This window comes from Lathyrus oleraceus, chromosome 4, assembly GCF_024323335.1.
Source record: "Lathyrus oleraceus cultivar Zhongwan6 chromosome 4, CAAS_Psat_ZW6_1.0, whole genome shotgun sequence".
Lineage (NCBI taxonomy): Eukaryota > Viridiplantae > Streptophyta > Magnoliopsida > Fabales > Fabaceae > Lathyrus > Lathyrus oleraceus.
The window spans coordinates 134,835,317-134,846,686 of NC_066582.1; the positions used below are offsets into that span (position 1 = coordinate 134,835,317).

General features: G+C 31.8%; 1 protein-coding gene across 1 annotated transcript; it reads left to right on the forward strand.

The window, feature by feature from the left end:
• Positions 1-349: 349 nt before the first annotated feature.
• Positions 350-3,845, forward strand: LOC127074068 (subtilisin-like protease SBT5.3). Its single transcript, XM_051015341.1, has 10 exons — positions 350-522; positions 749-858; positions 948-1,045; positions 1,149-1,310; positions 1,404-1,518; positions 1,641-2,264; positions 2,354-2,599; positions 2,688-2,802; positions 2,898-3,111; positions 3,188-3,845. Exons 1-10 carry the CDS (start codon positions 433-435, stop codon positions 3,757-3,759), a joined length of 2,346 nt encoding a protein of 781 aa, XP_050871298.1. The 5' UTR covers positions 350-432; the 3' UTR covers positions 3,760-3,845.
• The last annotated feature ends 7,525 nt before the right edge of the window (positions 3,846-11,370 follow it).

Sequence of the window (11,370 nt, forward strand, 5' to 3'; positions counted from 1 at the left end):
TGATGTATTGACAGTGTAAAAAATTTTACACTGACAGTGCATAATAATTAATCTCTTTTTTTAATATATCTTTTACATATTATGAACTAAGGATAATTTTATAAATAATTTCTACTTTTCATATAAAATTAGCTATATATTTTTTTACTACCTGTAGTTCAAAATAATTTATAAGAAAAACAAAAGTAGTACATTCTTTGTAAATAATTCTACTTTTTTTTTACCTTAAAGAATCCAAATTTATTTAATTAACATAAATGTGCTGTCGAAAGTATCAAATGAATTTTATCACAATAGTTGACTATATTACAAACTCATAGTTTTTTTTCAAATGAGATTGAGTTGAAAACATTCACTGAAGTAAGTTATAAAAGTAAGGAAATCAGGCATTTACATATCACTGATATTTATTTTTCAAAACAAACAATATTCATGAGAGAAACAATGTCATCATCCATTTGTCACATGTTAATATCTCTTCTTCTTTTTGTTTCTCTGCAACATACCCTTGCAATTAAACAGGCATGGTTTTTCTCAATTTTTAATTATTCCTTACAATGTGTTATCCTTATAAAATCGATTTGTATAATAAGGAAAATCAATCTATATAAACTTTTTAAAAATTCTATGGGAGTGAGACTTGTCATTTTCTTAATATCAAATATGTTGCTCAGTATTATATGCTTAGTTAACTTGTCTAATTTTCATATTAGGGTCTAATATTTGATTATTCTTTTTTTTTCCATAGTCTTATATTGTATACTTAGGATCACATTCATTCGGTTCAAATCCTTCTTCATTTGATCTTGAATCTGTCACAAACTCTCACTATAATTTACTTGGATCTTACGTTGGAAGGTACGTAGTTATTCAACTCACAAATTCGAGAACAAATTGAAGTCATTCTTTATGAAATAATTGTAATTAATTTTTTTTCTTCTATGCAGTACTGAGAAGGCTAAGGAAGCAATATTTTATTCTTACAATAGATATATTAACGGCTTTGCTGCAATACTTGATGAAGATGAAGCAGCCAATGTTGCAAGTATGTAGTTATATGTTAATGGATTTATGTAATACAAAATGTTGTTTTATTTTTAATTTTCTAATTGATGCTGTATTTTAATATATTTTTTTGGTGAATATAGAACATCCAAATGTTGTATCAATCTTTTTGAATAAAAGAAATGAACTACACACAACCCAGTCATGGGAATTTCTTGGATTAGAGAGGGGAGGTGAATATCCTACAGATTCACTTTGGAAAAAAACATTGGGTGAAGATATTATTATTGGAAATTTGGACTCAGGTAATATAAGATGATTTAATATTTCATTTATTTTTTGATATTATTAATTGATTAAATATTTTGATTTTGATTTTTTATTTTTATCTTTGATAGGTGTTTGGCCCGAATCCAAGAGTTTTAGTGATGAAGGTTACGGACCAATTCCAAAAAAATGGAAAGGAATTTGTCAAGTTACCAATGGAAATTCAGAGAAATTTTATTGCAACAGGTCTTTTATTCTTTAGATGATTCTTTGCATAGTACTTCTGTTTTATTGCATTTCATCTAACATATATATTTTTTTTTTTGAGAAAAATGATTTGATTTTTCTAAATATCTATATGTTTGTAGGAAGCTTATTGGAGCAAGATATTTTAAAAAAGGCTTTCTTGCAGAAACCAATGGAGCACCAAATGCAACAGTTGACAGTGCGCGCGACACTCAAGGCCATGGCACACACACTTTATCAACTGCTGGAGGTAACTTTGTTGCCGGAGTTAATGTATTAGGGTATGGAAATGGAACAGCAAGTGGTGGATCACCAAAAGCAAGAGTTGCAGCCTATAAGGTCTGCTGGGAGGGATGTTATGACGCTGATATTTTGGCTGGTTTTGAAGCTGCCATAAGTGACGGTGTTGATGTACTTTCTGTGTCCTTGGGTGGACATTTACCACCTGAGTTTTCTACAAACGTTATTTCCATAGGTTCCTTCCATGCAATTGCTAACAACATCATTGTTGTGGCTTCTGGAGGAAATTCAGGACCTGAACCTTTTTCTGTAGTCAATGTTGAACCATGGATTCTCACAGTTGCTGCTAGCACAATCGACAGAGACTTCGCAAGTTATGTTATTCTTGGTAACAAAAAAATATACAAGGGAGCTAGCCTTTCAGAGTTGAACTTACCACCTAACAAATTATATCCATTGATAAGTGGTGTAGATGCCAAATTTGATAAAGTGCATCCCTACGATGGGTAAGAATTCCTTCTTCAAGTTAACCTTTTCAAATAACTTTCTTATAGTGAATATGATATCTTCTAATCTATTTAATCTGTGTCCGTAGCTCTATTTGCATTGAAGATGCTCTTGATCCAAAAAAGGTTAAAGGAAAAATATTGGTATGTCTTCGAGGTGAGACCGCTAGAATTGACAAGGGCGTGCAAGCTTCTCGTGTAGGTGCTGTTGGAATGATATTGGTTAACGATGAGGATTCCGCGAATGGAGTTATAGCAGATCTTCACGTGCTTCCCGCTACAAATGTTGGCTTTGCAGATGGCAGTGCCATTTATAATTACATCAATCACACAAAGTAATTTTTCTTCTCATCATGCCTTTCATATTAAACTTTTGATTATCCACACAAATAGAATTTTACGTTTCATACATACATTTTATAGGTCTCCCGTGGCTTATATTACCAAAGTTAAAACAGAATTGGGTATAAAGTCATCTCCAACCATGGCTTCATTTTCATCAAGAGGCCCAAATGAACTCGACTATTCAATCCTTAAGGTTGAATCTTGCAACAATTATATCATTCTATTATTATTTAAGTATCTTACAACAAATTCCGAATGTAACTGTATGTATTTTATTTTGTATTTCAGCCAGACATCACTGCACCAGGCGTCAACATAATTGCAGCGTATACTCTAGCTAACTCTCCAACGGATGAACCGTCTGATAAGCGTAGAATTCCTTTTGTTGCAATGTCAGGCACTTCAATGTCATGTCCTCATGTTGCCGGACTTGTTGCACTACTTAAATCTATTCATCCTGATTGGAGTCCAGCTGCTATCAAGTCCGCAATCATGACCACAGGTAATCAAATTATAAAAGTTCATGGAATTGAGTTTCTTATACTATTAAATTTTTATAAACTTTACACATTTTGCAGCAACAACGAAAGCCAATGACAGAGGAGAAATATCGGATTCATCGCTACCCAAGCCAACTGATCCTTTTGCGTCTAGTGCATTTACATATGGTGCAGGGCATGTTCGACCTAATCTTGCAGTGGATCCTGGGCTTATATATGACCTAAATGTTACTGATTATATGAACTACTTGTGTAGTCGCGGATACAATAGTTCTCAACTTAAAGTGTTCTACGCAAAGCCTTACACTTGTCCAAAATCTTTCAGTTTAGTAGATCTCAATTATCCAACCATGACAGTTGCTAAATTTAAAAGTCGGCAGCCTTTGAACGTTACTCGTACGGTTACCAATGTCGGGTCCCCAAGTGAGTACAGAGTGAAGATCGAGGAACCTCCACAATTTCATGTCAGAGTTGAGCCTGAGATATTGAGATTTGAACATAAGGGTGAGAAAAAAGAGTTCAAGGTTACATTCACTATGAAACCCGGGAGTGAATATCCTCCCTATTATTATACCTTTGGGGAGTTGATTTGGACCGATGGAAAACATCGTGTTAGGACTCTTATTTCGATCAGGTATCCAGATGAGTGATGTTTTAGTTTATGTTTCATTCATTTTGCTTAAATTGTGACTCTTTTTCTCCAGATTTCAATAAAGGGATGTTAAGGTTCTTCTAAGGCTGTGAAAGTAAATATATCAATGTTCTTTTAATGTTATTTTGTGATGAGTGGAATCAAATGTATAAGGTAGAACATTGTTATCATAAACTTCTATGATGGAAAATGGTTAGGTAATTCAAAATATGTTTGGTAAGTATATAAAAGTGGTCAATCATTGCTTTTGCCATTGATGAAATTCAAATTATCTCTATTGATTTAATAACACAAATTCATTAACAAATATTTTCTTTTGAAAAGCCCAAGTATATATATTTAAAAAAAAAAAAAAGGTGAGCTCACTCAAGCACAAGGTGTACTTAAAGAAGATTCAAAACAAATGTACATTGAGTTTGCAATCAAAAGACATCGGAATGAATAAACAAAATTACACAAAGGAATGATTTGGACCTTGTCTACCATCCATAAAAGTTTTGATTCTTTGTTGTCAAAAATGCACAAATTTTTTACTTTTCAAATAACACTTATGATTGAGTTTTGATTCGTTTGTCATCTTTTTTTTTTTTAGTGTGTATCGTCTTTATGATTGAGTTTTGATTCGTTTGTCCTCTTTTATTTTAGTGTGTATCGCGTTAAAGTATAAACAAATATTTTGTATTTAATTTTGATTTTTTATGTAATAGACTTTGAGATATAAAAATGATAATTAAGAACCATCATAACTATATAATGCTAAAGAAATATTAGCAATTCTATTAATCAACTAAAATTTCGTAGAAGATTAGAGAAGCATGACACTCTTGTTCTTCATGATTAAGAAAAATTATTATTACACCTTAAAAAATAAAAGAAACACAGATTGTCCATTTTGCTAAAAGATGGAGTAATAATTTATTTTCTTAAGTGTTACCAATGGGAACTATGTGCCGTAGATGTTCTTCTTATTGTCTAAATTAATGTTCCACTTACGTCTTTCTCAATCGAAAAAAAAAAAACAAAGATAATATCACTTGTTATTTTCCATCTTGGGTCACACAAATTCATAAATAGCTCTTCTATATATATATATATATATATATATATATATATATATATATATATATATATATATATAAATTTGGGATAGCCACTAACGTAAAATAAAGATTATAAATAAAATGTAAATAGTATTTTAAATAAAACATTAAAGTTAAAATAAATACAAAGTTAATTATTAAAAATTTAAATTACATGACTTAAAACTATCTTAAAGTAATGCTTTACGCGTTCCGAGTGACTTGAAATCGTCAATAATTGACTCCGAACTAATGCTTGCACTAATCTCCCTTTCAATATATACTGTCATGCTATCTCCAAAAAACCCATCATCCATCTTGTTTCTCAACTTAGTCTTAATAATTTTCATTGCTGAAAAAGACCTCTCAGTTGTGGTCGTAGAAACGGGAAGAGTCATGCTAAGACGAAGTAGTCTATCAATCAAGAAGTAAGTTTCAGCCTTTCCAGATGCAACCAAACATGAACATAATTCTTGAATAGTTGATAAATTATTCAAGTTTGATGCTTGACGAGCAACAAATAGAAAATGTTGAAGTTGAAATTGCAAATTATTCTTCTCTTGATCACTAAAATCCATAGGATAATATTTTTCAACTAAAGAACAAATAGTATCAATGCTAAAAGCTTTATATTCATCCTTAGGAGATAAAGAACAAGAAAGAGTTAACAAATCCATTGCCTGCTCACTGAATCTGCTATTCAACTCTTGTAACTGTTTGTCAATGGCATTGAAAAAGATTTCAACTTTAAAGTAATGTTGAATTGTGAATTGATTCTCTTCAAGACGGGAGCGTCCAAATCTTGTTGTTGAATGAACATCATTAAGATCAGGAATCTCAATACCATGTTTTTCACAAAAAGATACCACTTTAGTAAACAATATATCCCAACCATTTTCTCTCAAACCTTGAATAAGATATTTTGTTGAAGGAACCAAGTTCATAGCATTAACTACATCTTGATTTTTTTTTGTAAGGCTTGACAAAGCATATATGTTATTCCCATGATTTCTTTCATCAAGTGCAAAATAAATATAAAATCAAATGCCTTCAAGTAATTGTAACAACTATCTGCATCCCCACGTATAGCATAACTCCATCTATCTTTTGCAATTTTTTTTAAAACTAAACAAGTTGCTTCATACATGTTCATCACGAGCTTCATCAACAACGATACAAAATTTGGAATCACCAATTTCCTCACGAATACTCTTTTTCACCCTACTAGAAAGAATTTGCAAGAGCTCTTTTTGAATTTGATGTGAAGTATACTTGCAATTTTATGGAGCATTTTCCAACACAACTTTTGCAACTTCATCATTGTAGGATGCTAAAAGTTTCAATAACTCAAGAAAGTTACCTTGATTTCTTGATTTGCTACTTTTGTCGTGACCCCTAAAAGTACAAGCTTGTAGTGTTAACCAACGAACAGTGTCAATTGAAGTCTTGAGTCGTAACCGATTATTCATTCTTTGACTTAAACTTTACACTTGAATAACATTTCTAATATGACCATCTTGATTCAACAATTCTTGGCAAGCTTTCATTGCATTATTGTGTGGTGAGCAAGGATCTTTCCCTATGTGTTTAAGAAAGGAGCAATGTTTTTCATTCCTAACTTTCTTCCAATTTCTAAAACCCATAGAAATAAAGACAAGTGATCCGGGACATCCACTTAGTTTTTTGCTAAAAAGGTAACATGGTAAGCAATATGCGGCATCTTCAGATGGTGAATATTCTAACCATGATGGAAATATGCTAAACCAAGTATGTTGAAACCTTCTCGGATGATCCTCGTTACCGGACAAAGGATAGTTTTCTAAATGAATTTGATATGGACCCCATTTTAGATAAGCTCTTCGTATTGCATCCACTTGAGTTGGTGGATATTGCCAAATCGGAGGACGCTTTCCAGGATCGCGTTTCAAAGAATTTTCAAAACCATGATGCTCTTCAATTGTTGGATTCTCAAGAACTGTTTCAGATTCGGATGTCGGGATTATAATTTCTTCATTTCTCTCTTCTCTTTCAATTTCACATGCTTTTCTTTTGAAAAAAGAATCAATTTTCCTATTATTCATCTTTACTCTTTCTATAATATCATATCAGATCCAAAAATCAATTTAGAGAACATAAAAATTAAAAGAGAAAAAAAATTAATAAACTTAATTAATCAACTTTAATCCGTTTTCAAATATTGGTAACTTCACTATTAGAAATTAGCAGCAACAATGATTAAATAAACCTTATTACAGTGTATAATTATATTTGTAAATTACAGTGTTATGAATTGACTTAATAAAACTCATATAGATTATTTTAACACATCAAGAAAGAAGAACCCTAAAAATCTCAAAAACACAAATCAAGCAATCACATTAATTTGTTACTCTTTATAAAAGAAGAATGAATAAAGTTTTTTTACCTTGTTAGATGTCGATCACTTTAATCTGTTCCGATTCTGGTGCCGGTAGCAAACCCATATGAGAAAGAAAGGAAAGGTAGAAGATTTTTCCCTTATCTGTATTTTAACCTAACTTTGAATGAAAAAGAAAAAATAAAAATTAATTTTAATTTAAAATAAGGATGTTTTAGTAATTTAATATATATATATGAATTAAAAAAAAAAGTTAAGGGGTGGCCGTGGCCTTCCCACGTCCCCCTCAGTTCCGCAAATATATATATATATATATATATATATATATATATATATATATATATATATATATATATATATATATATATATATATATATATATATATATATATATATATAAACCAGTGAAAAATGATGGTCATTCTTTATCTCTCTTTGTCTCTAATAAATATCACTTCTTTCATAAATTCACATATTATGAAACATTAAAAACAAAAATTAAAAACAATTCATTAAAAGTTTAATAAAAGCAGAAAGGTATTAATCAAAATCAAAATAAATAGAATAAATAAATAAATAATTATAGAATGAAAAGGAGAAAAAAAAAAGGTAAACATGATTGAGAAAGAGATGAAAATATAAAAGAAATAAGAGAGAGTTTTACCCAATAGAACTGATAATGACATTTGTTCATGGATAATATATTTTCTTCATTCCTTGAATTTACTTCTCTATTTCATTTTAGAGGTTTGTTGAATAAGTGAGAGAGGAGTTTTTTTTGTTGCAAATAGTAAAATAGAGGAATTACAGGTAGTTATGGATTATTTTAAAAAAATGCATTAATTGAAATTGAGGGTAATTATGAAACAAAATAAGGGAAATTTAGGGTAATTACGGAATTAAATAAGATCAATTCAAAAGTTTGTATCCTCTTTTAGTTATAGTTATAGATTTTATCGTAACAACAAAAATTTTTGACATATATTATTAGTTGTATTTTTAATTTTATGTTTTTCTGATAATGCTTGGTAGTTAAAAAATAGAAGATTATAAATTTTCACTTTCAATATATTTTAGTAACAATGTTAAATAATCAATACAAAAAAATGTTCTAGAGACCAATTTAACAATAATTATTATCAAGTTTTAAATTAGGACAACAAAAAGAAAAAAATACAATTATTTCATAATTAAAATATGAGAATACAATTATTTCAATTTTCAAAATGGTTTATTTGCTTAGTACAGTAAATCTCAACGGTATTTTGTCTTCTGCATTTTCTTTCATCTTAAAATTAAATTTTTTTTATGTTGACACGTTGTTTATATTTCAGTCTTTTATTAGTTGGAAAAAAATGCAAAAGTTATTATTATTTATTTATGGAGTAATTCTAGTAGAAAAAGCTAAGAGATTACGCCATTTACTTTGTTGTGGAACAAACTCGGTTGTTGGGAGATTATGCCACTTGGGAAAGACTTCTAAGAGATTTCGTTCTTCTCTCTTAAAGATGCGAAAAGGGAAATGTCTCACGGTGGTTGGAACCTCTCGTCGGGAACCCTTAAAATCTTTTTGTGGACCAAAGACTTCAACCCTAATCTTAAGAAATCAACTACTTCCTTGATATGGATTCGTTTGTTTGGTCTTTGTCAAGAGTATTAGCGTCCAAACGTTATGTTTGTTATCGCGAGTAGTGTCGGTACTCCGATTTGCATAGACTATGTGGCTTCCAAATCGATTTTTTATCATCCTTTTGGCCATTTTGCACGAGTCCTGGTTATCTTGCTACATCTCTTATCTTCAACATCCTTGTGGAGAGGTAAGGCTTCGCTTTTTTCGTCGGCATCGAATATTAGAATTTACCTTTATTTTGTTTTGTCTATAAAGTAGTTGTCCGCTCTTTGAATTCCTGCAGAAAAACAACAAAAGAACCTTTGAACAATGATCTTGGAACCAAGAAGAAACCAACATAAATTTACGTTCAGATTCACAAAGAGAATACCAATGTTATGCAGGGTATGGTTCCTGTTACATCAACAATAGTGGACAACCAAAATGGGAAGAGGCCATTGGTGGACAATGTTGTTTTGGAGAAAAATAGGTTTAACAGAACTGAACAACATGGATTTGTTCATGAGGGTACTGAAGGTGAGAAAAACAAGAAAGGGGGGTTTGAATTGTTTTAGAAATTAAAAGCTTTTTCAAAAATAACAACACACAGAATTTTATACTGGTTCGCTTATAACACAAAGCTACTCCAGTCCACCCGGCCAAGGTGATTTCGCCTTCAAAAAGGACTTAATCCACTAATCTTGAAAGATCAATACAACCAAACGTCTAAGAGAATGATCTCTTAGTCCTCTCAAGTATACAGACTACGCAGAGTCACTTGAGGAACAAAAACAATTTAGCAAAGTAAATTTGTAATAGAGAGTGCTTCTAAGAGTAAGCAAGTATTACAGCAGAATATTTAGACAAGCGTTTTCACGTATGAGCAGCAGCTCGTGAAAAACTGAGAGAGAATATAAAGAATTTTTCTGTGCGTTGTTGTATGTCTCTCAATGAGGTATGTTCTTTATATAGTAGTGAGAAGGACCGTTGGAGTGATGACAGAATATTTGCCTTTGATGAGCATTCAATGTCATTACTTCTGTGTTTCTTGCCATAACCAATTTGTCTCCCTGAATAACTTCTTTCTAAAAATACTTCATTTCCATAATGAGAATTTATTTCCGTTACTCTTTCTGGATCTGGTGAATCTTCATCAGAGTTTCTGTTGTCTCGGAGTCATACGTCAGACGGAGATTATGTTGAAGTTACATCAGAGCTTCTCAGAGTACTAGTCTTTCTAGATCATCAGAACTAAGACCAGTGGATGTTTAGAGCTTCTGGTTCTTTCTATTGTCTTGCTTTGCTCAGATTCAGAGCTTCTTGGGCGCACTTCTTCCTCAGATGCGTCTGATCTTCTAGTATTTTGTATCTGATCAACGTTTGTATCTGATAAAACGATCAGAATCCTTTGTTGTTGTTCAGAGTCCTGCATACTTAGAAAATATTTCGTTAGGGTGCCATTTTTGGTTTTATCCTTTGTTATCATCAAAATCCTGGAATTCTATTGTAGAACTAATTTTGTTCTTAAAATCTCCCCCTTTTTGATGATGACAAAACAATCTTATTTAAGAGACGAAACATTTTTAGGTAAGAATTTTTAGATCAGATAGAAGTGAGCTCCCCCTGAGATAAGTCTGGGAGTTCAGAAGTTCTTACCAGAGCTTCCATGATATGATGTGTCTAGATAGTCTCCTGCAAATATCTAAGTTAAAAGGATTAGAAACAATGTTTGCAGAGTACTGATAAGAGTTAGATATGTTTTCATCAGAGCTGTTTTTAGTTCTCCCCCTTTTTGTCAGAATCAAAAAGACTTGGTAAACAGATATATATATATATATATATATATATATATATATATATATATATATATATATATATATATATATATATATATATATATATATATATATATATATATATATATATATATATATATATATATATATATTCACAAAAGCCAGATACACAGACAACAAACAAGAGCTAGAGAACATAAAGCAAAACAAGCAAAGCAGAAAGCAACAAACAAATCAGAGCAACAAGCAAAAGAAGACAGAAAACAAGTCCTAGGTGCCTAAGGGTTTGGAGATGGAGGCATTCTCTAGAGCAGCTGGGTCAGCAGATTCTGAATGTTGACATTGATTGAATCATGTTGATTCAATCTGGCTCGGACTTCCTTCTGCTCTTTCTGAAGATCTTCAAGTGTCTTGAGAACCAGAGGGACAAAGGTGGAGGACTCCCCCTGAGTCAGAGCATCCGGTTCTACCCTTGTGGAAGACTCTTTAGCAAGGCGTGCTTCAGCTTCAGCGGCAGCTTTGGCTTCAGCTTCAGCTTCAGCAGTAGCAGCAGCCTCGGCTAGAGCTTTGGCTTCAGCTTCCTTGATCCTTTGCATTTCTTCTTGCCTGGCTTTGTCTTCTGCTTCCTTGCGGGCTCGCTCCTCAGCTTCTCTGGCTAGGCGCTCCTGTAGTCTGATCTCAGTGTCTCTAATGAAGTCGTTGTGGACTTGCTCAGAGAGGCCCTTCAGCTTGAAGGCTTCAGAGGTCA